Below are 25,731 nucleotides of genomic sequence, written 5' to 3'. Positions count from 1 at the left end.
TTTTTCATGAAAAAAAATAATATTGCTTCAATTGTTTTGAGTACAAGAGTTTAAGACTTAAGTATGGTACTATTCCACAAATTGAGTAAAATACACCACTGAGGATATATGCTAAACCAAACCAAAGGTCCCCATTTCAATTCCTAGTCTATGCTGAGTTTCTAAACTCAGTCAGGACAGCAGTGGTAGCACTATAATTAGACTCAGTTATAGAGGAGGAAAAAAAAAAGCCAACATTTCCATCCCTGGCTATAGTCCACTGACCTTGGCTGACTGTTTTAACAAGGACAGGATGAGACATGCCAACACAGCCCAATGTGGTTGATGATCAACATTACGTTGAGTCTACAGCACAAACAGGCCATTTAGCCCAGTTTAAGCTCAAAGAGTTGGTCATTTGGGTGAAGTGCTGAAGGATTGTTGAACCTATGCAACTATAGCACCACAAGAGTTGGAATCTTGAGAATAGAAGGGGAAGACCAAACAATTGGGGGGAAAAAAAGTTAAATGTAAAATACAATGTAAAATGAGTGTCCAGGAAGTACGAGAGCAGAATGCAAGTTAACAAATATTTGAAAATCATACTTAGCCTTAACCAGTGGTCCAAAAATGTTTATTGCACACTAGAAATATTAGAACATTCACCCAGTTTTTTTTTTAAATATTGAAACTATTAATTCAAAGTACAAGCTAAAACAAGACCTCTTCCAGATTCATTGAATATGTGAGCATCTTAAAGATTCAAATTTTAGTACATTCTAGATTAAATTTTATAGAAATGATCATATCCCAGGATTAAAAATGTGATTTTAGAAAGCTGCACATAAAGTTAGATTAATTCCAGCTACCTGCAAATTCATCCCATTTGGACTTAAAAGTTTGATACTACATTGATCAGTGGAAAATATTAAATGGGCTATATGTACACAAACAGGTGCAATTTAGTTCCAAATAGAACAAGTTATGAAGTGAATATCATTAACGTAAGTGGTTAAAAGACTTGAAACACTCAGCTTTTGAGATAGACAAAACAAGAATCCTTGAATTGGATGAAATACCACCACCTCATTAGGTACTATGGAGTCCTGTAGTTCTAAATCCCATCATTTAGTGCAACATTTGCTCTCATTTCCAGTTTCATTTAGGACGCAGGTCCGGACCAGGGCTTCAGTAACAGCATAAGGGTCACAGTTTGCAGATGGTCTTCTGTCCTCCAAGTATCCACAACGATCTTGTCCAACCTGACGTGGGATTCTGATGCTGGCCCCACGGTTTGCTATTCCAGCCGAGAAGTCATGGATACTTGATGTTTCGTGTTGTCCAGTTAGCCTTCTTGAATTATCCAACCCTCCTTTTGGATCATACATGTGGATATGGAATCGGTGCCTCTTGCTCAGCTTTTCAATTGCTTCTTCAATAGACCTAAACAAAAATGTTTTGTACGTGCAAATATTAAATGAGAGTCTGTTTAGTCCTTTATCCTGGGTCATTTCAACATAAGATCTACTTCAATAAGATTACACATGTGCTTTGTTGACCTTTGCATAGTTATGAGATGTTCATGAGGCACTGGAAGATAATAAATGGTCCAGTGGAGTCCTGTCTTCAACACAGCAGATTTGGAGAACCAATTGACAGCATATTTGGACAACCACCCTGACTAGCTGAGGTGGTCAACAGATGTCCCCCTCCCTGTTACAGAGAGCAGATTTGCCCTGTCTAGCAACTGATTTGTTGCAATTCTCTTTAAGCCATTATATAGTAGCAGTTAATGTCGATCACTTTTCACTCAGATCTTGCATGGTCTCAATATTGTCAATTGACCAAAATCCACCTTTTGAACAGCCCATTCATACAGTGGAGGTCCAAAGAGACTTGTGGGTCCATGTACACAGATCACTAAAATGCCATGCGCAGGTACAAAAAAAAAAATCATCAAAAAGGCTGATGGAATGCTGCATTTTATATCTAGATGACTAGATTACAGGGGGATGGAAGTTATGCTACAGCTACATAAATCCCTATTTTGACCTCAACTGAAGTACTATGTTCAGTTCAGTACCCATTTAACAATCTTGTGTACTAGGACCTCAACTTTTCACCATTTAGAATACACTGATCTATCCTTTTTGGCTCCAAAGTGGATGTGACGTATCAATCTCTTTCCCCATGCCCATCAAACCAAAGGTTCCCCACCCTAGCCCAGAACCTGCATCTTTAAGCCTTAAAGCTCTGGAACTCACTAAATTTCACCACCTACTTAACTCCCTCATTTTTGGTCATTCTTAAAACCAACCTTTTTTGAACAAGTGGTTAGTCACACCTGCTAATATTTCCTCCTTTGCTCAGTGCTGTTTATGCTTATGTGATGAGCCTTGGGATGTTTTTCCTTAAGTTAAGGCGCTATGTAAAATGCAATTTGTTGTTGCGATTGAATTACCAATTATTCATACAGTTTTCTGAAGTGCAATTAAGAAAAAAAACATTTAAATTGGTTGAATGCAGCTCATTTGGATATGGAATGCCAACTTCATTCTGCAAATAGAGGGTATAGCTCTTCAGGACACAACAGATCAATCAGTATCTTTAAAATGGTAATTACGATAAATTTCCTTATGTTTAGTATTTGTTATGGGGAGTGTTGACATTAGAGAAATGTCTGCCAAGAGCCACCAATTATTAATACTGCAATTATCCTTCCAAAGATCAATCATGAACTTGAAGCAATTTGGGGACCCCTGCATTTCAACTGTGTGGATTAATCAATCACCATCTTAATGGATAATTGTACCACCATAGATATCTATTTAAATTAGATATCATATTAAACCGTTTCATTTTAAAAAGCAGTTTTAACAGCCTCTTACACTTAAGTAAAAGGTCTTCCTGATATCACTGACCCCATGACATTAGTTTCTCAATTGTCAACATGCAGAGTTAAAGAATTTAAGCCATCTTACTGGAGCCCTCCTTCCTGTCTCATATCTTCAGTGCTGAAGTTAGCATGGCATCCAGCTCCATTCCAGTTTCCAGTTATTGGCTTTGGATCCAATGTGACCACAACTCCAAAGTCCTCGCAAATGCGATGAAGGATATATCTGGCCATCCACAAATGATCTCCCATTTCAATCCCTTCACATGGCCCCACTTGATATTCCCACTGGAAGAGGAGATATAAACATGTTAATCATTTATCTAAATTCCTAGTGAAGAGTTAGGTATGCATGTAACCTCTGAACTGGATACCTGCGATGGCATGACTTCAGCATTGGTGCCCGCTATCTTCACTCCAGCATAGAGGCATGCTTTATAATGAGCTTCCATTATATCTCTACCAAAGATTTTATCAGCTCCAACGCCACAATAATAGGGTCCTATTACAGATAAATTGGTTAGAGTGCAGTAACTTAAGTGCACAGAATATACAACACAATTCTAATAGGTTATTTAATACCTCATTTACAATGTTTATTCCTGCCCCTCCCCATTTATATTAGTAATGACTTTACAAGGCAGTAGAAACAGAAAATTGCTATTAAACCACCTCAGGCAATTAATTCCCTCACTCATCCACTTTGACTGCTTTGGGAGAACGAGCCAAGGAATCGACAAATCAAGTGAAGATGACCACTGCTGAGATTTTTTTTGCATGTGCGTGCGTGCGAGTGAAAGAGAAATGGAACCTACTAGTGCAGGACATTTAGAAGCAGTAACCTGGTGTCAGAAACAGTATACATATTAGAGAGGATGGGAAATAGATATAGTAAAGTAACAAACTGAAACCAGGGCAGCAGGGGTCACATGGATCATGGAACCCAGAAAGTGGCAGCGGTTTCGTCACTCAACAGAATATACATCCCTTGCTACCAATGAAGAATTATTTACACAACTAATGTGGTTGTTTACATAAGAAATTTTAAACCTGCTAACAATATTACAGATAAGGGACAGTCCGTGCAATAAATTGCAAAAAAGTTAATGATTTAAACAGTGATGAACAGCCCATAAATGAGAACCTTAAATAATCCCAGTCTAAAGGCTAGACTTTGCATCGTGGTCTATAATCACCCATTTCTTTTTGGGATCGCTGGAATATCGCCCATTTTAAAACCCACTAGTTTCCATTTTTTTATTTGGGCATTAGTGATTTAGTCCATCGTGGGAGACACACACAAAAGTTTGTAGGAAGCTGATGTACATAGTAGAGATTTGAGAGATTAAAAAATTATTGGATTTGAGATATAACAGATGAAGGTTGATGTAGACGTGGCGGTGGTGGCTGAAGGCAGTGATCTGGGAGAGGTGGGCAGTAGAAGGAGCACAATTGGGCCCCAATTGACCAGAGCGTCGTCGTGGGACCCCCCCAGCCCCCGGGTTTACCAACATATCTGGACGAAGGTCAGTGAGCTGAACCAGTGCAAGCTGAAACAACCTTGTTGGTTCCAGAAGAGCAAGTATTAAATTTAATAAATTGTAATGATGCAATTCAAATGTAGATCTGCTGGATTGTAATTAGGCTGACAATCTTGGTGTAACGAGTTAGTTCCTAACCTCGATCGTAAATATAGCCATGCATTCAAAGCGTATTAGCATATAACATTAACAATGAATAGCATGGGTGATGATTAATTGGGGATTATGTTTGTGTTCTGGGTGTTGTGTAATAGCAATGGTATCTATTAAGATTGGTGATGTCATATCTGTAATAGTACCAAGGCAATGAGCTTATGCCATGCATCACCTTTGCAGAGCAAAGGCATACTGGGGAGGACCAGCAGACCTCTGGCAACTGACCATCCTTTAGGACCAGGCATTGGCCTTAGTGGGGGGCCCACAATTGATTGGCCACACGTGGTGGTGCTGAACCTGTTCGTGTCACGTGAGTAATATATAAACCATTTGAGATTTAAAGTAATTTAATGCCATTTCATCACATGATTGATGTAATGTTATGTAATAAATGGGATCATGAAATATCATTGCAATGCAATGCAGATTCTGTACTAGGATGTTAATTATATGTGACATCTGTCAGTGATATTTATAGCAGTAGTTTTGCTCCTCATACATAAATCTGCATAGTGCAAGCATGCTCATGTCACCCTGGCTTCCCCTTCTCCTAACCCAATTTGTTTTCTAGGTCACCAGGCTTCGCAGGCTCCCCAGGCGGTCTCTGGAGGTGAGGAGGCAAGTGCCTTTCCTGTACTGTTGCAGGTCCTCTTATCCACCGAGGACAGTGAGGAGGTGGAGGAGGAGCCTGGAGCGGGGTCATCCAATGTTCCTGCGGCTACGTCCTCATTCAACGGGAAGCAGCAGGGCACTGAGTAGTTAAATGCCTGCGCCGACCCCACGGAGGTTCAGCGAGGTCAGATTGCTCCAAGACCGGCAGATGCTAGCATGGACATGGTGCAACTGTCCAGGACTAGCGTCGACATATTTCGAGAGCTCCTCCAGACAATGGATGGGTTAACTGGACTCGCTGCTCTGACAGCGATCGTCTCACAGGAGATGTGGCGGATGGTAGTGGTAATGGAGAGAATAGCCAAGACAATGGATGGCAGCCAGTGGTCCCGGAATATGGCCCTGCACCCCAAGGTGCCATACCGCCATTGCCACCAACAAATGAGTCAGGAAGAAGCGGTTGCTTCTGACTCAGGACATTTTTGGAAGTGTCCTCTCCAGCCCCCACACAGCAGCAGCACTCGAGGTGCCCTGCTACAAGGTGGCTTGGTGTGTGTGTACAAGGGGGAAGGGGGAGGAAAGGTGAGACGTGGTCACAAGAGGATGGGGAATGTATCTTTGTACTCAATAAATGTGTTGACATTTATAATTGATATTTCATGGTAAAACAAACTATTATGCTGAAGTTATTTTTAAAATTCTCACTGTTGGGGTGGGGTGGGGGAAATAGATGGGCGTTTTAAAACTTTTCTATTCATTAAATTTAAACTAAACATTGTTGTGCAGTGTCTTCCAATTACAAACATTAAAGTTTGCAAACAATGGCCAGGCAATGAAACCCAACGCAACAACTGTAACGCAAAGCATTCATTTATGAGCTGCAGACAGTCTTGCAGCTGTGTAACTACCACACGGCTTTTCCTGCGGTCTAGGGTGAGGGCATGGTTTCACACCAGCCCAATTGTCTTCAGAGGTCCTTGTCCACCACCTCATCCTTCGTTCTCTCCTGAGGTGGACCAGCAATCCCATGTCAATTCTTGTCCCCTCCTGATAGCTAACTTATGCAGCACATCACAATGAACTGAGCGACCTGCTCAGGGTGGTATTGTAAGTTGCCTCCTCAGTCCAGGCATCTGAAGCACTCCAATGGTCTTTTCCACAATATTGTGTGGCTACGTGGCTCTCATTGTCACACTTAGAACATAAGAATTAGGAACAGGAGTAGGCCATCTAGTCCCTCAAGCCTGCTCTGCCATTCAACAAGATCATGGCTGATCTGGCCATGGACTCAGCTCCACTTACCTGCCCGCTCCCCATAACTCTGGTTAAAAATCTGTGACTTGAATACATTCAATGAGCTAGCCTCAACTGCTTCCTTGGGCAGAGAATTCCACAGATTCACAACCCTCTAGGAGAAGAAATTCCTTCTCAACTTGGTTTTAAATTGGCTCCCCAGTATTTTGAGGCTGTGCCCCCTAGTTCTAGTCTCCCCGACCAGTGGAAACAACCTCTCTGCCTCTATCTTGTCTATCCCTTTCATTATTTTAATTGTTTCTATAAGATCACCCCTCATCCTTCTGAACTCCCAACGAGTAAAGACCCAGTCTACTCAATCTATCACAAGGTAACCCCCCTCATCTCCAGAATCAGCCTAGTGAATCGTCTCTGTACCCCCTCCAAAGCTAGTATATCCTTCCTTAAGTAAAGTGACCAAAACTGCACGCAGTACTCCAGGTGCAGCCTCACCAATACCTTGTACGGTTGCAGCAGGACCTCCCTGCTTTTGTACTCCATCCCTCAGCTTCCATTCAGGGAATATGCAAGGGGGGGGGGGGGGGGGGGTCATGAGCCAGTTGGCAAGGCCATATCCTTTATCCCCTAGCATCCAACCGTGACCTTGTGGCTGACTCTTACAGGTCAGAGAGAGAGAGTGTTCTCAAGATGTACACATCATTCATGCTCTCTGAAAATTTTACATTTACTGCCATGATTATTTGCTTGTGGTTAACAAGCTGTACATTCAGGGAGTGGAATCCCTTTTGGTTCCAAAACACCTCGGATTCTGAAAAGGTGCTTGCAGGGCAATGTGCACAGTCTATTGCTCCCTGCACCTTGGGGACGTTTGCTATTCAGTCTTCTCAGTCAGTGCCTCCCTGGTCATCGAGAAGTTTATAAAGTCCATCCTGCGAGCGTAAAGGGCTTCAGTCACCTGTCGAATGCAGCAATGTGTGACGTCCTGAGAAATACTGCAGAGGCCTGAAAGGAGCCCGATGCATAGAAGGAAAGTGCTGCAGTAACCTTGATCTCAACGGGCAGTTAGGCTGTAGATCTCCTTTAATTAGCCGGCATCTCACCGATGACCTCCTTTCGGAAGCGCAGCCTCCTAAGGCATGCTATCAGACAAGTCCAGGTGTGATCGCTTATCCCTGCAAGTGCGTTGGGTGCAAAGTCACCTCCTCCTCAGCAGTCTGCCACCTCTTTGGGCACGTAATGCTCTTCAAATGAACCTTCTCCCATCTCTAGTCTGCAGCATGTGAGTAATCAATACTGCTTGAGAAATTACAATATGCCCTATTTATCAGTCTTCAAAATTAAAAATTGTCCTCTTAAAAACAATTAAAAAAACAAAAATCACCACGATTAGATGGTCATCAAGAGATTTTAAAACCACTCACGAATTACTTCAAAGCTCCCATGAACTTGAAGCAGTCTGTTACGAAAAGTCCTCCAAATTACAAAATGGCATCCATTCCACTGGGTTAAGGTCAGGAGTGCAGCTTTTCTGGTGTCTTTTTGGGAGAGCGATAATTTGGGCAGTAGATGAGAGAGATGCTGAAAGTAACGCTCAGCGATAATCTGGGTGTTACTTTTTATTATAGTCTTCTGGGTGGTGCACGAGTGAAGTCAGACCTTTTTTTTTTTAAATATGGGCTGGCAGTTTAGCTAAATCCCAGCATTAACTGTATGCCAAAAGATACATCGGCAATAAATGGCCATTGGTTTTAAACTCAATCTCAGTGGTTAAATGGATGATCCCGATGGAAAGTCTAGCCCCAAGTCCCTGCCTAGGCAATAGTTGCAAGATATATTTGCAAAATGAATCAATTTCAGGCAAAACCTGCCTTCTTAGATCCCTGGAAATAACTCGGTAAATGACAGATGAGGATGCAAGTGAGCTATAATGCGAGAGTCATCATCATAGGCAGTCCCTTAAAATCAAGGAAGACTTGCTTCCAAAGTTCTTAGGTGACTGAACAGTCCAATACAGGAATTACAGTCTCCGTCACAGGTGGGACAGACAGCCGTTGAAGGAAAGGGTGGGTGGTTTGCCACACACTCCTTCCACTGCTGCATGCTGTAAGCATTGGCTCCCCAAGGATTGTTAAGCATTATCTGGACACTTAATATTTCTCACTGCAGAAAGACCTGGCAGCCTGTTGTGGGAGGGGCCCAGTTATTTTTTCCATATTGTATACAAAATCCCTATCTGATGGGCAGGGGTGGTCTCGGACAAGTTACAATGGCCACGAGAAGGCAACTCATCACAGGTAATGGGCAAAGATGGAGGGTCCATTGTTAAGCAATGTGAACTAGTCAGAGATAGATCAGATGTAAACTGGTCAGTGATCAAGCCATTACCTGGATGAGATGAGAGGTGGGGAAACCAGAACAAAAGAAAGCCATTAAGCCCCAGACTGGTTGGAAGCGAAAACCCATGGACCACTCAAGACAGAAGCCTCGAAACAAGGAAAACAAACTTTTTGGCAAGAAGCAAACAGACTTTGGATATAAAAAAAAGGTGGCCACGTGGCCATCACTCTCTCACTTCACCTCTACAAGGACAGAGCACTCCATCTGGGACAGAGAGAAGACATCAACAAGCAACCAGAGCCTCGCTATTCAACTGTGGAGCCAATCTTGAGACTGGGACTTGGATGATATAAGATAGTATGGCCAGCCAGTCGGCACAGATTCAGTGGTACACTGTGGATCTGAGCAGAGGGTTTAGACGTTGGGTACATTGAGATAGGGGCGGTTTAGACACACCAGGGTATTGGACTGTACTGCATCGTCACTGTATTTACTTATAGTTTTGCTGTGTTGAGGTAGCTTTAATAAAGCATTGACAGTTGAGATGGAGGTATTTGTCCGTGACTCATTCATCTGTTCAGTACAGTAAGCACTCCCAGGTCTAGAATTGTGTAACATGTGGGTGCGTCGAAAATACCCAACGTCCTCAGAGTATGAATAAATGGAAGTATGTAAATTGGATGCATAACAACTAGCAGCTAAGCAAAGGTGCTCACTGCTGGCCCCAAAGGGACTAGGTGTGTAAGGATCTCAATTCCTGTGTCGAGAACTTCCAGCTTTCCAACCTACAATTCAACTCAAGTGAACTTAATGGGGAATTCCTTGAGAGCTGCTGTGATGTTAACAGGCTAAGCAGCCAAAGGGCTGCATTCACAGTGAAGAAAGTGAGTAAACCCCTAAAATCCTAACTTTAAAAAATTTGAAAACTTTTTTTTTAAAAAGTTACTTAAAAAGTGATTAAAAATGGACAAATGTCACACTGCACAAAGTTAAAATTAGTTTACCAGACTCTTAACATTTGTTTAGCACTCAATACACTTAAAACCCCAGTTATACCTAACCTCTTTGGGTGTAACTATGGGGAATTTAACTGCACACTTACTGCAAAAGAGCTGAAGTTTTTGGCAGTTCAATGGACTTCCAAGATTTCACTGATTGCTGGCTCAGAGGTAGGACACAACTCAGCCTGTTTTGGAGCAGTCATCGACAGACTGTAACCTTAGAATTTCCACACGTGCCAAATCCTGACATTACCGATCAGAGACCAGTGGTTGCCAGCTAACTGAGCAACAGACCCTTGCTTTATTGCAGACCAGCATCCATCCTCCCAGTGGAGTTGCAGGATCTTGGATCAGCACAGATGGTACTTCTCCAACACTGCAAGGTGTATATGGTACCATACTGTATATGGTTCACATCTCAGCCATAGTGGAGGGCAGGTATCACTATTGCCCTGTAGGCCACAAGCTTGGTGCCAGATTTAAGGACCTGGTCTTCAAAAACATTCTTCCTCAGGAGACAGAAGACTGTGCTGGCACACTGGAGGCGGTGTTGGACGTCGTTGATGTCTGCCTTGCTGATGGTAGCCTCCCGAGAAACCAAGCACAGGAGGAGCGTGCGGCAAACCAGACTACCCACCCACCCTTTCCTTCAACGACCATTTGTCCTACCTGTGACAGAGACTGTAATTCCCATATTGACCTGTACAGTCACCTGAGAACTCACTTTTAGAGTGGAAGCAAGTCTTCCTCGATTTCGAGGGACTGCCTATGATGATGATGCAGACCAGCAACAGTCTGGAGCGGTATCCAAGTGCAGCAATAGTTTGCAGTGAAAGTTGCCAGGGAGATCAACCAGACGCTTTTAAACTGCAACTTTGCGCTGCGCTCGTGTCCGCACAACAGACGCGAGCTTGCAGCGGATTGTGAGCACCGCTTAGAGAGTGGCTGCCGTGCACTCAGATCAGGCGCCTTTCAACCCAAGTTATGCTCACACTTTCATGACCATTTGTACCTCGGAACGGCTTCGGATTGACATGCGAGCGGCAGTGTAACAAACTGGCCTCCAAAAGGAGAATAGAAATGACCGCCGGCGATATTAACGAAACGAACTTTAAAGGTTTTGTGAAAGGACGTTATGGCGCAGGCTGGGAGGAGCCAGCCTATTTATTCTTTTAAAACGCCTACATTAAAATAAAAGACAGTATAAACCTCCCTGTAACAATTTCACCCCACATACACGTGCTGTCCCTCTCTGCCGTGAATCCCTTCATAAGTTTGGGCATTTTCTTTGAGGCAGGCTAGAAAATCGGCTTCAAATGCAGGATGTGTCTGCTCACCTTGCGGTCCCGGAAATCCGTTTTGTGGCCAGCCATACGGACGTCCATCGATTCCCAACAGAGAGTATTCTTGCTCAAGGCCGAACCAAGGATGGGAGTCCTTCGCCTTGTCCATCACAGCTTTGCACGTATGCCTCAGGTTAGACTCTGCAAACATTTCTACAGTTAGCTCCACCAAACCGCATGGCAAGTTTGCACAGGTAAATCACCCATCTGGGGCAAGAAGTGTCATTCACACAGAATTAGTGCTTTAATACGAACATTTTTTTTTAAAGTTACTAGTTAATTTCAGGAAAGATTAAAACCCCTCAAAAACACCAAAAAGGGGGGGGGGGAATTTAGTCAGAACAACTCGACCAGCTGAGCCGACTAACCTGCAGGTTTCCGATTGTATTTGAGAACTTCGCAGAGCACAAGTTTGTTCGGATCCAGGGTGAAGGGGTCTCGAAAGATCTGCACCGGAATGAGAAACATGTCGCTGTTGGAGCCCTCCGCCTGGCCGGTGCTGGAGCCATCAAAATTCCACTCCGGGATTTCTAGTTGGGGGTAGAAAGTAAGTAAGAGGAAAATCAGCCGAGTTGAACAGTATTGTGAAAAGACACATCAGCCAAGGATTCGGTATGTGTGGGTGTAGGATCTCTAGATTATACGGGACCTTTCAAGATATTTGGTTCACAATCCATGGTTCTGGTTTTACAGCGAAGGTATTCCCCGGTGCCATCGATCCACACGTAGGTAACCTGCACCTTCCCGTTCTGAGCCAGTTTCAGGTACTGCTCCCTCACATGTTTATTCAGCTTGGAACTTACAGCCACCGACATCTCGACTTCTAAGAAGTATTTAAAAAAAATCAGATCTAGACAAAATTTAAAAAAGCTCTTATAAAGACTGCACAAGGTTGCTCTGATACTCACTGTTACCCAACACAAAAAGTAGCTTGAGAAGGCAGAATAAATACGACACCTGTCACAAAGTACCTTCTCCAACTGACTCAACCTTATGCAAGCAGGGCAGCAGTTGTTCTCTCATATAACGTCCCGCCCAATTGTGCAGCAAGAATTGTCAGCTGACGTGAAAAGGGTGGGGTTTCGTAATTGCTTTAATTAGGCCTGATACCGTTCGTCATCACCCCCAGCAACCACATTTTAATTTGACCATCTTTGAAAAAGTTTAATTTAAGTTGGTTTTAGTGCCCATTTAATAAGGGGGCACTTGTATTAACGTTTTTACAAAAATAGTTGATACCTTTGATGGAAATAATTAAAATAGGGGCAGGGCCTAGTTGATTGGTTACATTTATTCAACTACTGTACACGCTAGCCCCACCCCAGTATCTTTCAATTCTCTTCAATTTTCATCCGTCTTTGTGGAATTTGCCTAAGGCATAGATCAGCATGAAGATTAATGAGCAAGTGCAGTGAAACAGAGAAACATAGAAAATAGGTGCAGGAGTAGGCCATTCGGCCCTTTGAGCCTGCACCACCATTCAATAAGATCATGGCTGATCATCACCTCAGTACCCTTTTCCTGCTTTCTTCCCATACCCCTTGATCCCTTTAACTGTAAGGGCCATATCCAACTTGAATATATTTAACGAACTGGCATCAACAACTCTCTGCGGAAGAGAATTCCACAGGTTCACCACTCTCTGAGTGAAGAAGTTTCTCCTCATCTCAGTCCTAAATGGCTTACCCCTTATCCTTAGATTGTGACCCCTGGTTCTGGACTCCCCCAACATCGAGAACATTCTTCCTTCATCTAACCTGTCCAGTCCCATCAGAATTTTATGTTTCTATGAGGTCAGTTGCTTTGGGGCACAGGTTGGGCAGTGATTTTGGAGTACATAAGAGGTCAAACTTAGAAACTTAGAAAGCTAACCATAGTGGGCAGTAGAGTGACAAAGGGAGAGGAGGATGAGAGTCGGAGTGGGTATCAAAGAAAGAAGAAAGACTTGCATTTCTATAGCGCCTTTCACGACCACCGGACATCGCAAAGCACTTTACAGCCAATGAAGTACTTTTTGAAGTGTAGCCAGTGTTGAAATGTAGGAAAGGCGGCGGCCAATTTGTGCACAGCAAGCTTTCACAAACAGCAGTGTGATAATGACCAGATGGTCTGTTTTTAGTGATGCTGATTGAGGGTCAAATATTGGCCAGGACATAAGAACATAAGAAGTAGGAGCAGGAGTAGGCCATTTGCCCCTCGAGCCTGCTCCCGCCATTCAATAAGATCATGGCTGATCTGATCCTGGCCTCAACTGCACTTCCCCGCCTGCTCCCCATAACCCTTGACTCCCTTATCTTTCAAAAATCTGTCTATCTCCACCTTTCCCATATAGCCCTTTATCTTGTGTGGACTCGTCATCACCAAGGGCTTCTATGGTCACTTCTGGAAACTGTAGCAGACTACTGGTGACTTGTGCCGCTAGCTCACACATACTTCACTCTGCCCAGCGATCGATCAGATGCACCGCCTGCCTGCACGCCTGCCGCTTGGGGTGAAGCCAGTGCTCCTGTTATGAATCCAGGGCCACTTGGCCCCCCCCCGTTTTCCCCCTTGGCTCACTCCTATTCAGTGATGGTGGCAGTTGTTTGTGCCGATTTCTTTTCCCACCACCGCCCCCATCAAGCCGGTGCTATTCTTTCCTATCCTGCCTTTCTGGGGATAACTCCCCTGCTCTTCTTTGAAATAGTGCCATGGAATCTTTTACATCCACCTGAGAGGGCAAACGGGGCCTCGGCTTAACGTCTCATCGGAAAGACGAATGAAAATTGAAGAGAATTGAAAGATACTGGGGTGAAGTTAGAGTATACAGTGGGTCACCGCACTATTCAAATTAATGTCATTAAAACAGTAAATCTGGGGGATGACGAAGTGGAAGAACGGATGGTGGGAAGGGGGGAAGGTGAGGATGGTGGTTGGGGGGGGGGGGGAGGGAGGGAGGGTCCAATCCAGAAAACAGATGAGAAGAATAATGTTGACCAAGAGGTTGCAGTTCTCTTTGCCTCTGGCAGCAGTGACACCCACTCACCTGTCCTGCCATTCATTCTTTCACTTGCATCGAGCAGCCGAGATACGAGTACTTGGGGAGGCAAGGGGCCCTTTGTATGCCACAGTCAACACTGTCCATGTTGTGGACCTAGTTTGCAGATCTGGCTGCAGCAAAGAACATAGTTCTTCCAAAGCTCTGTGGTTGAAGCACAGCCTCCTGAGAGGCAGCTCATTTGAAAGATTTTGCAAAGTTCACCTGGGTCAGTACATCCTGCTGGATGAATCCTGGGATCTCCACTGGTGCTGCTTGATTAATGCAATTTCCCCATCTGCTTCCTTTGGCTCCTCTTCCTCCAACATGGAACTCATGTAGAATGGAATTCCTACTGGGAAGCCCATTTTGCAGTATTTAGATACACGCTTTCTCAATTCCACGGATAATGGTGAATGAGAATGAAGGGTACAATAGTGCAAACCTTCAGTCAATCCCAAGAAATAACCAAAAGTCTGCAAAAGCAATCTCACTTTCAGTAGCTTTTCTTTAAACAACAACAACTTGTATTTATGTAGTGAAATGTCCCAAGGCGGTTCACAGGAGTATTAAGAGATAAAACATTTGAGAGTGAGCAGAAGGAGAAATTAGGGCAGGTGACCAAAAGCTTGGTCAAAGAGGTAGGTTTTAAGGAGCATCTTGAAGGAGGAAAGAGAGGCAGAGAGACGGAGAGGTATAGGGAGGGAGTTCCAGAGCTTTGGGCCCAGGCACCAGAAGGCACAGCCACCAATGGTTGAGAATTATAATCAGGGATGCTCAAGAGGGCAGAATTAGAGGCGCTCAAACATCTCAGAGGGTTATGGGGCTGGAGGAGATTTCAGAGATTGAGAGGGGCGAGGCCATGGAAGGATTTGAAAACAAGGATGAGAATTTTGAAATCGAGGCATTGTTTAACCGAATGTAGGTCAGCGAACACAGGGGTGATGGATGAACTGGACTTGGTATGAGTTAGGTCATGGGCAGCCGTGTTTTAGATCACCTCTAGTAGGGTAGAATGTGGGAGGCCAGCCAGGAGTGTGTTGGAATAGTCAAGTCTAAATGTAACAAAGGCAAGGATGAGGGTTTCAGCAGTGGATGAGCCGAGGCAAGGGTGGAGACGGGCGATGTTATGGAGGTGGAAATAGGCGGTCTTAGTTATGCTGCGGATATGTGGTTGACAGCTCATTTCAGGGTCAAATATGACACCAAGGTTGTTAACAGTCTGGTTCAGCCTCAGACAGAAGTTGGGGAGAGGGATGGAGTCAGTGGCTAGGGAACGGAATTTGTGGCGGGGACCGAAAACAATGGCTTCAGTCTTCCCAATATTCAATTGGAGAAGATTTCTGCTCATCTAGAAGTGGATGTCTGGCAAGGAGTGTGACAATTTAGAGACCATGGAGGGGTTGAGAGAAGTGATAGTGAATTAGAGCTGGGTGTCATCAGCGTACATGTAGAAACTGATGCTGTGTTTTCGGATTATGTCGATGGGAAATAGGAGGGGGCCAAGGATAGAACCTTGGGGGATACCAGAGGTTATGATGCAGAGGCACGAAGAGAAGCTGTTGCAGGTGATTCTCTGGCTACGATTAGAGAGATAAGAATGTAACCAAGCGACTGCAGTCCCACCCAGCTGGATGATAGTGGAGAGGCGTTGGAGAAGGATAGAACGGTCAACCATGTCAAAGGCTGCAGGCAACTCAAGAAGGACAAGGAGGGATAGTTTGCCTTTGTTACAATCAACCAGAATGTCATTTGTGACTTTGATGAGAGCCATTTCGGTACTATGGCCAGCACGGAAATTGGCTTGGAGGGATTCAAACATGGAATTGCGGAAAAGGCGGGTACAGATTTGGGAGGTGACAACACATTCAAGGACTTTGGGGAGGAAAGGGAGGTTGGAGATGGGGCAGTAGTTTGCAAGGACGGAGGGATCAAGGGTTTTTTTGAGGAGAGGGTTGATGACGGCAGATTTGAGGGAGAGGGGGACAGTACCTGAGGACAGAGAACTGTTAACAATGTCAGCTAATATGGGAGCCAGAAAAGGAAGTTGGGTGTTCAGCAGTTTGTGGGATTAGGATCAAGGGAGCAGGAAGTGGGTCTCATGGACAGGATGAGCACGGAAAAGTGATGAGGGGAGATCAGAGAGAAACTGGGGCAAAATGTGAGGTCAGGGCTAGGGCAGTGGGGGGATCCTCAGAGGAAGTTTGGCTCGGTGGGCTAAGGGAAGGAAAGGAAGAGGTAGAGGCGGCCGAATGGATGGTCTCAAATTTAGAGATAAAGAAGTCCATGAGCTCCTCACACCTATTCTTGGAGGTGAGGGTAGAGACTGGGCAGATGGGTTTAAAAAGATGGTTAGTGTGGAGAATAGAAACCAGGGTTTATCTTCACATTCCAGAATGATTCTGGAATAGTGAGCAATTTTAACAGGCGAGAGCAGGACCCAATAATGCTTTTTGTGATCCAGCCAGATCTGGCGGTGAATAATTAAACTAGTTGTCCACTATATCCGTTCAAGTCTGCATCCCTTGGACTTAAGGGAGCGAAAATCAGGGCTATACCAGGGGAATGGCCAGGGTGAGAGAGAGTAATTGTTTTAACTAGGGCATCAAAGGTGGTGGTGCGGGTTTGACTGAGCAGATCAGTAACTGCAGAAATGTCCTGGTGAATGGAGGGCCAAAGGCTGGACAGTTGGGAGTTGATAAGTGCAGCTGTAAGAGAGTTGGGAGAGAGTAAACAGCTACTTCTGCCTTGACGATGAGGGGTCCTGGCAATTATGTCTGTTACATAGTGGCGTACAATCATAAGGATGCACAGGAAGAGAGAAGTCACGGAATTTAGGATGAGCGACATCATCCTGTCTTAATTCCATGATTTACATAGATCTGCCACCGAGCGGGTGAGCAGCAGTACTTCAGCACACTCTGAATCCTCCTGGAATTTATGACATGGCGTTTAGAGCAGAAACCCAGTGAATCGAGGGCCCACTTCAAGTTCCTGCCCCGTACAGGTAGAAGTATCAACATCTGCTCTCCTCCCTCTCAGGAATTTTGGAGCCACAGTTTTCAATGAATAATTGATTAATATATTACTGATGGTATGTCAGCATGCATAGGTTTTACACTCCAGACATCAGGCTAACTTATAGATGGAAAACCCCAACCCAATTTGCTGGGACCATCAGTGGCAGCTGGGAATTTAATGAGGCCATAGAATCTGAAAGCAGAGAAGGGAAAATTCAGTTTTAGGCCTCAGCCAACATTGAAGCCTAAAAAGGTAAGTTTATTGGACTTGTATGGATGGAGTAGAGCCCACTACTAGGCCTTCTGCCTTAATTTACACACATCGGAAGCATTACCAATGCCACTCCAACCTATTGCCATCTTCCAATAAGCAGTCCTGGGACAGGCAGAAGGAAAATGGGTCAGCAGGCCCCCCTCCCCCCTCCACTGGCATTTACATATGGCAGGCAGGGAATAGTTTTTTAAAATTAATTGATGGGATGTGAGTGTCGCTGGCAAGGCCAGCATGTATTGCCCATCCCTAATTGCCCTTGAGAGCTGCCTTCTTGAATCTCAGAGGGCAGTTAAGAGTCAACCGTATTGTTGTGGGTCTGGAGTCACATATAGGCCAGACCAGGTAAGGACAGCAGATTTCCTTCTCAAAAGGACATTAGTAAACCCAATGGGTTTTTACGACAATCTGATAGTTTCATGGTCACTATTACTGATGCTAGCTTTTAATTCCAGATTTATTTAATTAACTGAATTTAAATTCCTCAGCTGCCATGCTGGAATTTGAACTCGCATCTCTGGATCACTAGTCCAGGCCTTTGAATCATTAGTCCAGTAACATAACCACTATGCAGTGACCAGCGATAGTCCAATGGGAGGCTGGGTGAAAGAAATCAAGGTCAGGCAAGGACATGAGCAGTAGGCCTTGCCACCATTTCCATCGCTGTCCTGCCTGATTTTACAAAATTGAGCCATCTGATGGACAGTGTGTACTGTCCTCAGAGATGCAATTAAGCACTGAAACCTTTCCTCCAAATAAACACTTGCCGAGATGTATAGCAAGGCTAGCAGTATTCTTTGAAAAGGTGAAAACAAAACTGAATAATAAGCTGTATTGCACAATTGTATGATACTGGCTTATTGTTAATCATCATTATCATAGGCAGTCCCTCAAATCGAGGATGACTTGCTTCCACATCAAAAAGTTCACAGGTGTTTCAATGAAGGACCTAATATTCCAGGTCCCGAACTAAATCTTGAAGGGTGGAAGATGCCTGTGCGTGGATTTTTTTAACGTGTGGTGGCCGTTGCACACATGGGCTTGACAGAACTAGGTCTTGGTCCAGTGGCAAGGATCACCCAAGACGACTGGCTTATTATTAAAATGCAGTAATATTAGTCTGATTATTGAGGAATGGAAATGCAATAGGGCAGGGACTTGGTGCGAGTGAGGACACAGGCAGCTGAGTTTTGGATCGCCTCTATTTTACTTGGGTAGAAACATAGAAAATAGGTGCAGGAGTAGGCCATTGGCTCTTTGAGCCTGCACCACCATTCAATAAGATCATGGCTGATCATTCACCTCAGTACCCCTTTCCTGCTTTCTCTCCATAACCCATGCCTCGAAAACTGTATAACTGTGCATGTAGAACCCTTGATCATTGAAGGTTCATTTCTAGGTGGCTAGGTGGCATACTATTCTACGGCTACCGGTTGGCCTACAACTGATCAACGGAGCTACATTGATTCGTTAATCCTTATCAGACTGGCTGCTGAGTGATTTTGCAACCTCTCCATCTCCCATAGCATGTGGAGCCGATCTCAGTCTATTGGAATGTGTTGTTCCACAGTCTTGACCTTGCTCTCGCTTTTCAGCTTGATCTGCAGATTTTAAAGATAAACACACAAGCAAAGCTATTCCCTTTAACCTAATTCCCTTTAACCTGATTCTTACTTGTGTATTTTTACCTCCTTACAGAATCATTGAGGAAGACTCTCCGTGCCATTTTCCTCATACTGTCAACTCTGGCTCAGTGGGCAGCATATTTGCTTCTGAGACAGAAGGTTGTGGGTTCAAGCCCCATTCCAGAGGCATCAGCACATAATTTAGGTTAGCAGCATATTACCAAAGGTGTGCTGTGCTGCCAGAGTTGTCACCAATCACCAAGAATAAGCAGAAACCAAGCGTAGACAGCGGAAGGAACGTGCGTCAAACCAGGCTCCCCGACCACCCTTTCCTTCAACCACTGCCTACCCCACCTGTGACAAAGACTGTAGGTCCCGCATTAGACTCCTCAGTCACCTGAGAATTCACTTTTAGAGTGGAAGCAAGCCACCCTCGACTCCGAAGGACTGCCTATGATGATGATGATGATGATGATAAGATGTTAAACCAAGTCTGTCCTTTCCAGGTGAATGTAAAAAATCCTTTGGCATTATGTGAAGACCAGAGGAGTTCTCCCTGATGTCCTGGCCAATATTTATCCTTTAACTAACATCACTAAAACAGATTAGCTGGTAATTATAATATCAGTTTGTGGAACCTTGCTGTGCATAATGTGCCTGCCACATTTCCTACATTACAATAGTGACTATACTTCAAAAAGTATTCATTTGGCTGTGAAACAGTTTGTGACATCATGAGGATGTGTAATCTATGAAATAAATGGAAGTTCTTTCTTTCTGAAGGTATTTTGTTCTGGGGTATAGTTCTACAGACATAAGTCACACTCTAGTACTTTACTCAAGGAGCCATATTCATGCCTTGATAATGTCAGCAAGCTGCAAGATCACAGCCAACCACAATCCCATTCTTGCTCAATGTCAACACATGCAATTGCAGCAGGGCTTCCTATGTAGTGCTTAGAATCAGGAATTATGGCTCATTTACCCTCCATAATTGGCACTGAGGCTAATTGAAATGTGTGACCAGCACCCTGGCTGAGAGCAGCTGCCTCAGACAGGGGATCAGATCAGGGACCCCCTGATCCTCATTTGCTAAGTGGCTGCCACGTTTCAACATTCCACAGTGACTATACTTCAAAAGTATTTAATTGGCTGTAAAGTGTGTTGGGACGTCCTGAGGTTGTGAAAGGCACGATATAAATGCAAATTCTTTCTTTTCAATAGAGGAGGAAAATTAGGCCCTGTGTCTCTTTGAGCTGGGTCAGAGTGCCTTTGTGAACTGGAACAGGGTGGAAATAGACTGTTGGGTCCTTTTTTGTGAAGTAATGATGTGATTGGGTGTTGGAAATCAATACCTCACTTTTGTCAATTAAAAATCTGTTGTGAAATATAAAAGTGTTTAAAATGATCCAGAATGCAACATTTTCAATGTAGAAATCCAGAGTTTTATGGGGGACCTCCTGCTCCCAATAATGCACCACTAATATTATGCAGTCAACATTTGAATTTCCCCCACAAGCTGTTATGTGATTATGCTGCGCTTCCTTCAAAACAACGTGATGGAATGTGTATACCGAGCACTGAGTAATAATAATAACTTTTATTTATATAGCGCCTTTAATGTAGTAAAATGTCCCAAACTTACATTACAAAGCTCCTGCCACTACTTGATTTCACTTATTCTCGCCTTATTATCAGGCTATTCTTGGAAGTATCACATTTTTAGAAACTGTTTGGCAGCTTTTGCTACTTTCTATGTTATACTGCATTTGAAAAACAACTAGGCAAGGTCAAAAGTCACTACTTCACCCAAGAAGCCATTATTCCTGAAAGTCTTCAGTTTTGCAACCCAGCATTAACATGCTCTGCCCAAATGGCGCCTGTAGAGAAACAGAAGTTACAGCAGGGAGAAAGATAGAACTGGAGGTGAACATTAGCCTGAGCAAAAATTTATTTCAAGTGTAAAATGGGTCTTCCATTTTATTTGCACTGAATTTCGCTCGCGTTAGCGATTAAATATGGTAGAGAGGAACAGAAGTGGAGGAGAGAAACACATGAAGGAATAGAGAAAGAATGGTGACAATGTGAGTTCTTCAGACTTCTTTATGCTATTGTGGTATGACAGAATCATGGAATGACACAGCAGAGAAGGAGGCCATTCGGCCCATCATGCCAGTGCCGGCTCTTTGGTAGAGTTATCCAGTTAATCTTGCTCTTTCCCGATAGCCCTGTAAATATTTTCCCTTATCCAACTCAAAACAGTTCATGATTTTGAATACCTCTGTCAAATCTCCCCTTAACGTAGAATCATAGAATGATTACAGCACAGAAGGAAGCCATTTGCCTTGTTGAGCCTGTGCCGGCTCTCTGCAAGAGCACGTCAGCGAGTCCCACTCCCCCGTCCTTTCCCCATAGCCCTGCAATTTTTTTTCCTTCAGGTACTTATCCAATTCCATTTTGAAAGCCACAATTGAGTCTGCCTCCACCACCCTTTCAGGCGATGCACTCCAGATCCTAACCACTCGCTGCGTAAAAAGGTTTTTCCTCATGTCTGTGCTCTAAGGACAATAATCTCAGCTTCTCTCCACATCCCTGGTACCATTCTTGTAAATCTCTTCGGCACCCTCTCTATTGCCTTGACATCCTTCCTAAAGTATGGTGGGCAGAATTGAACACAATACTCCAGCTGAGTCATAACCAATGTTTTATAAAGGTTTAGCATAACTTCTTTGCTTTTGTACTCCTATGTCTTTAATAATAAAGCCCAGGATCCCATATGCTTTTTAGTAGCCTTCTCAACTTGTCCTGCTGCCTTCAAAGATTTGTGTACATATCCAAGTCTCTCTGTTCCTGCACCCCTTTAAAATTGTACCATTTTAGTTCTATTGCCCCTCCTCATTCCTCCGACATCACTTCATACTTGTCTGCATTACATTTTTTCTGCTACCTGTGTTATGCATTTGTATGCAGCTGACTGGGAGATCCTGGATATGTCTCTGGCAGCGTCCAAGAAGAATCTAGAGGTAAAAAAGTTGAGGGCATAGAAACATAGAAACATAGAAAATACATGCAGGAGTAGGCCATTGGCCCTTTGAGCCTGCACAACCATTCAATAAGATCATGGCTGATCATTCACCTCAGTACCCCTTTCCTGCTTTCTCTCCATACCCCTTGATCCCTTTAGCCGTAAGGGCCATATCTAACTCCCTCTTGAATATATCCAATGAACTGGCATCAACAACTCTCTGCGGCAGGGAATTCCACAGGTTAACAACTCTCTGAGTGAAGAAGTCTCTCCTCATCTCAGTCCTAAATGGCTTACCCCTTATCCTTAGACTGTGGACTGTGTCCCCTGGTTCTGGACTTCCCCAACATCGGGAACATTTTTCCTTCATCTAACCTGTCCAGTCCCATCAGAATTTTATATGCTTTTATGTGATCCCCTCTCATCTAAACTCCAGTGAATAAAGACCCAGTCGATCCGGTCTCTCCTCATATGTCAGTCCAGCCATCCCGGGAATCAGTCTGGTGAACCTTTGCTGCACTCCCTCAATAGCAAGAACGTCCTTCCTCAGATAAGAGACCAAAACTGAACACAATATTCCAGGTGAGGCTTCACCAAGGCCCTGTACAACTGCAATAAGACTTCCCTGCTCCTATATTCAAATCCCCTATCTATGAAGGCCAACATACCATTTGCCTTCTTCATCGCCTCCTGTACCTGTATGCCAATTTTCAATGACTGTTGTATCATGACACCCAAGTCTCGTTGCACCTCCCCTTTTCCTAATCTGCCGCCATTCAGATAATATTCTGCGTTCGTGTTTTTGCCCCCAAAGTGGGTAACCTCACAGTTATCCACATTATACTGCATCTGCCATGCATTTTCCCACTCACCTAACCTGTCCAAGTCACCCTGCAGCCTCTTAGCGTCCTCACAGCTCACACTAGTTACATCCTCAAAAAATTCCAGAAGATTTGTCAAGCATGATTTCCCTTTCATAAATCCATGCTGACTTGGACCGATGCTGTCGCTGCTTTCCAAATGCGCTGCTATTACATCTCTAATAATTGATTCCAACATTTTCCCCACAACTGATGTCAGGCTAACCGATCTATAATTACCCGTTTTCTCTCTCCCTCCTTTTTTAAAAAGTGGTGTTACATTAGCTACCCTCCAGTCCATAGGAACTGATCCAGAGTCGATAAACTGTTGAAAAATGATCACCAATGCATCCACTATTTCTAGGGCCACTTCCTTAAGTACTCTGGGATGCAGCCTATCAGGCCCCGGGGATTTATCGGCCTTCAATCCCATCAATTTCCCTAACACAATTTCCCGCCGAATAAGGATATCCTTCAGTTCCTGCTTCATACTAGACCCTCGGTCCCCTAGTACTTCCGGAAGGTTATTTGTGTCTTCCTTCGTGAAGACAGAACCAAAGTATTTGTTCAACTGGTCTGCCATTTCTTTGCTCCCCATTATAAATTCACCTGAATCTGACTGCAAGGGACCTACGTTTGTCTTCATTAATCTTTTTCTCTTCACATATCTATAGAAGTTTTTGCAGTCAGTTTTTATGTTCCCGGCAAGCTTCCTCTCAAACTCTATTTTACCCTTCCTAATTAAACCCTTTGTCCTCCTCTGCTGAATTCTAAATTTCTCCCAGTCCTCAGGTTTGCTGCTGTTTCTGACCAATTTATATGCCTCTTCCTTGGATTTAACACTATCCTTAATTTCCCTTGTTAGCCACGGTTGAGCCACCTTCCCCGTTTTACTTTTACTTCAGACAGGGATATACAATTGTTGAAGTTCATCCATGTGATCTTTAAATGTTTGCCATTACCTATCCACCGTCAACCCTTTAAGTATCATTTGCCAGCCTATTCTAGCCAATTCAAGTCTCATACCATCGAAGTTACCTTTCCTTAAATTCAGGACCCTTGTCTCTGAATTAACTCTGTCACTCTCCATCTTAATAAAGAATTCTACCATATTATGGTCACTCTTCCCCAAGGGGACTTGCACAACATGATTACTAATTAGTCCTTTCTCATTACACATCACCCAGTCTAGGATGGCCAGCCCTCTAGTTGGTTCCTCGACATATTAGTCTAGAAAACCATACCTAATACACTCCAGGAAATCCTCCTCCATCGCATTGCTACCAGTTTGGTTAGCCCAATCTATATGTAGATTAAAGTTGCCCTTGATAACTGCTGAACCTTTATTGCACGCATCCCAAATTTGGATTTCTTCAAGAGGGAGTTAGATATGGCCCTTACGGCTAAGGGGATCAAGGTGTATGGAGAGAAAGCAGGAAAGGGATACTGAGGGATTGATCAGCCATGATCTTATTGAATGGTGGTGCAGGCACGAAGGGCCGAATGGCCTACTCCTGCACCTATTTTCTATGTTTCTATGTTTCTTGTTTGATGCAGTGGTCACTTTCACAGCTACTTGTAGCATGTGGCCACCAGATCGAGCAGGTCTTCTTTTGGGCTGCAGATGTCTGCTACCACCTACCGTGACAATCTCCGCCTTGGGATACACTGCTCTTAGAGCTCTAGGAAGCTGAGTCTCTGCCTGTACACCTTCTTGCTTGAGTATTGGCTCCTGCAAGCTCGACCTCTCTGCTGCCGCTCCCCTCTCTGCTCCCCACCTGCAGGTCTCTCCACAGCAGGCTATTGTTGCTATTGCTGATGGCCACCTTGCTCCTCGTCCTAGATCCAATCTAAAGGAGTCAAGGCGCCAGCCATCCTGATCTGAGTCTCAAAACCTCAAGTTTAGAAACTAACCTCTCACCACATAAAACCTTTCCCAAAGAAAGACTTGGATTTATATAGCGCCTTTCATGACCACCGGATGTCTCAAAACGTTTTACAGCCAATTAAATACTTTTGGAGTGTAATCACTGTTGTAATGTAGGAAACGCAGCAGCCAATTTGCGCACAGCAAGCTCCCACAAACAGCAATGTGATAATAACCAGATAATCTGTTCTTGTTATGTTGATTGAGGGATAAATATTGGCCACGACACCAGGGATAACTTCTTTTAAATAGTGTCATGGGATCTTTTATGTCCACCTGAGAGAGCAGACCAGGCCTCGGTTTAACGTCTCATCTGAAAGACTGCACCTCCGACAATACAACACTCCCCCAGGGTTGCATTGGAGTGTCAGACTAGAATTTTGTGTTCAAGTCTCTGGAGTGGGACGTAAACCAACAACTTACTGACTCAGAAGTGACAGTGCTACCCACTGAGCCACAGCTGACACACGAGGTAGGTAAGAAAGCAGCTGTGTGCACTGCGTATTTATTGAAATATTTGCCTGACTTTTAATGAGCTCCATGAATGGCCATTGTGTTCTCGCCTTGGTTTCAATGGGAAGTATTGTAGATTGAAATATCAAAACAATGGAGTGATCAGCATTTAAATTGGTAACCTGCATCTCTGGAGGGTATTATGAACTGCAGAAGATAAAGGTACGTGGAGCCAGAGGAAATGTATGAGCATGGATCAAGAATTGGCTTGCTAACAGAAAGCAGAGAGTCGGGACAAATGGGTCCTTTTCGGGTTGGAAATCGGTGGTTAGTGGTGTGCCACAGGGATCGGTGCTGGGGCCACAACTGTTTACAATATACATAGATGACCTGGAAGAGGGGACAGAGTGTAGTGTAA

The 25,731-nt window shown here is 44.1% G+C and overlaps 1 protein-coding gene across 1 annotated transcript; it reads right to left on the bottom strand.

The window, feature by feature from the left end:
• Positions 1–585: 585 nt before the first annotated feature.
• Positions 586–12,132, bottom strand: LOC139232503 (glutamine synthetase-like). The gene is made up of 7 exons (XM_070862811.1): positions 12,025–12,132; positions 11,766–11,939; positions 11,485–11,646; positions 11,111–11,257; positions 3,247–3,374; positions 2,961–3,160; positions 586–1,422 (listed from the first exon to the last, which is right to left on the bottom strand). The coding sequence occupies exons 2-7, from the start codon at positions 11,929–11,931 to the stop codon at positions 1,104–1,106; spliced, it is 1,122 nt and encodes a 373-aa protein (XP_070718912.1). The 5' UTR covers positions 11,932–11,939; positions 12,025–12,132; the 3' UTR covers positions 586–1,103.
• Positions 12,133–25,731: the final 13,599 nt, after the last annotated feature.

Source organism: Pristiophorus japonicus, chromosome 20, assembly GCF_044704955.1.
Source record: "Pristiophorus japonicus isolate sPriJap1 chromosome 20, sPriJap1.hap1, whole genome shotgun sequence".
Classification (NCBI taxonomy): domain Eukaryota; kingdom Metazoa; phylum Chordata; class Chondrichthyes; family Pristiophoridae; genus Pristiophorus; species Pristiophorus japonicus.
This window is presented reverse-complemented; position numbering and strand designations above follow the sequence as displayed.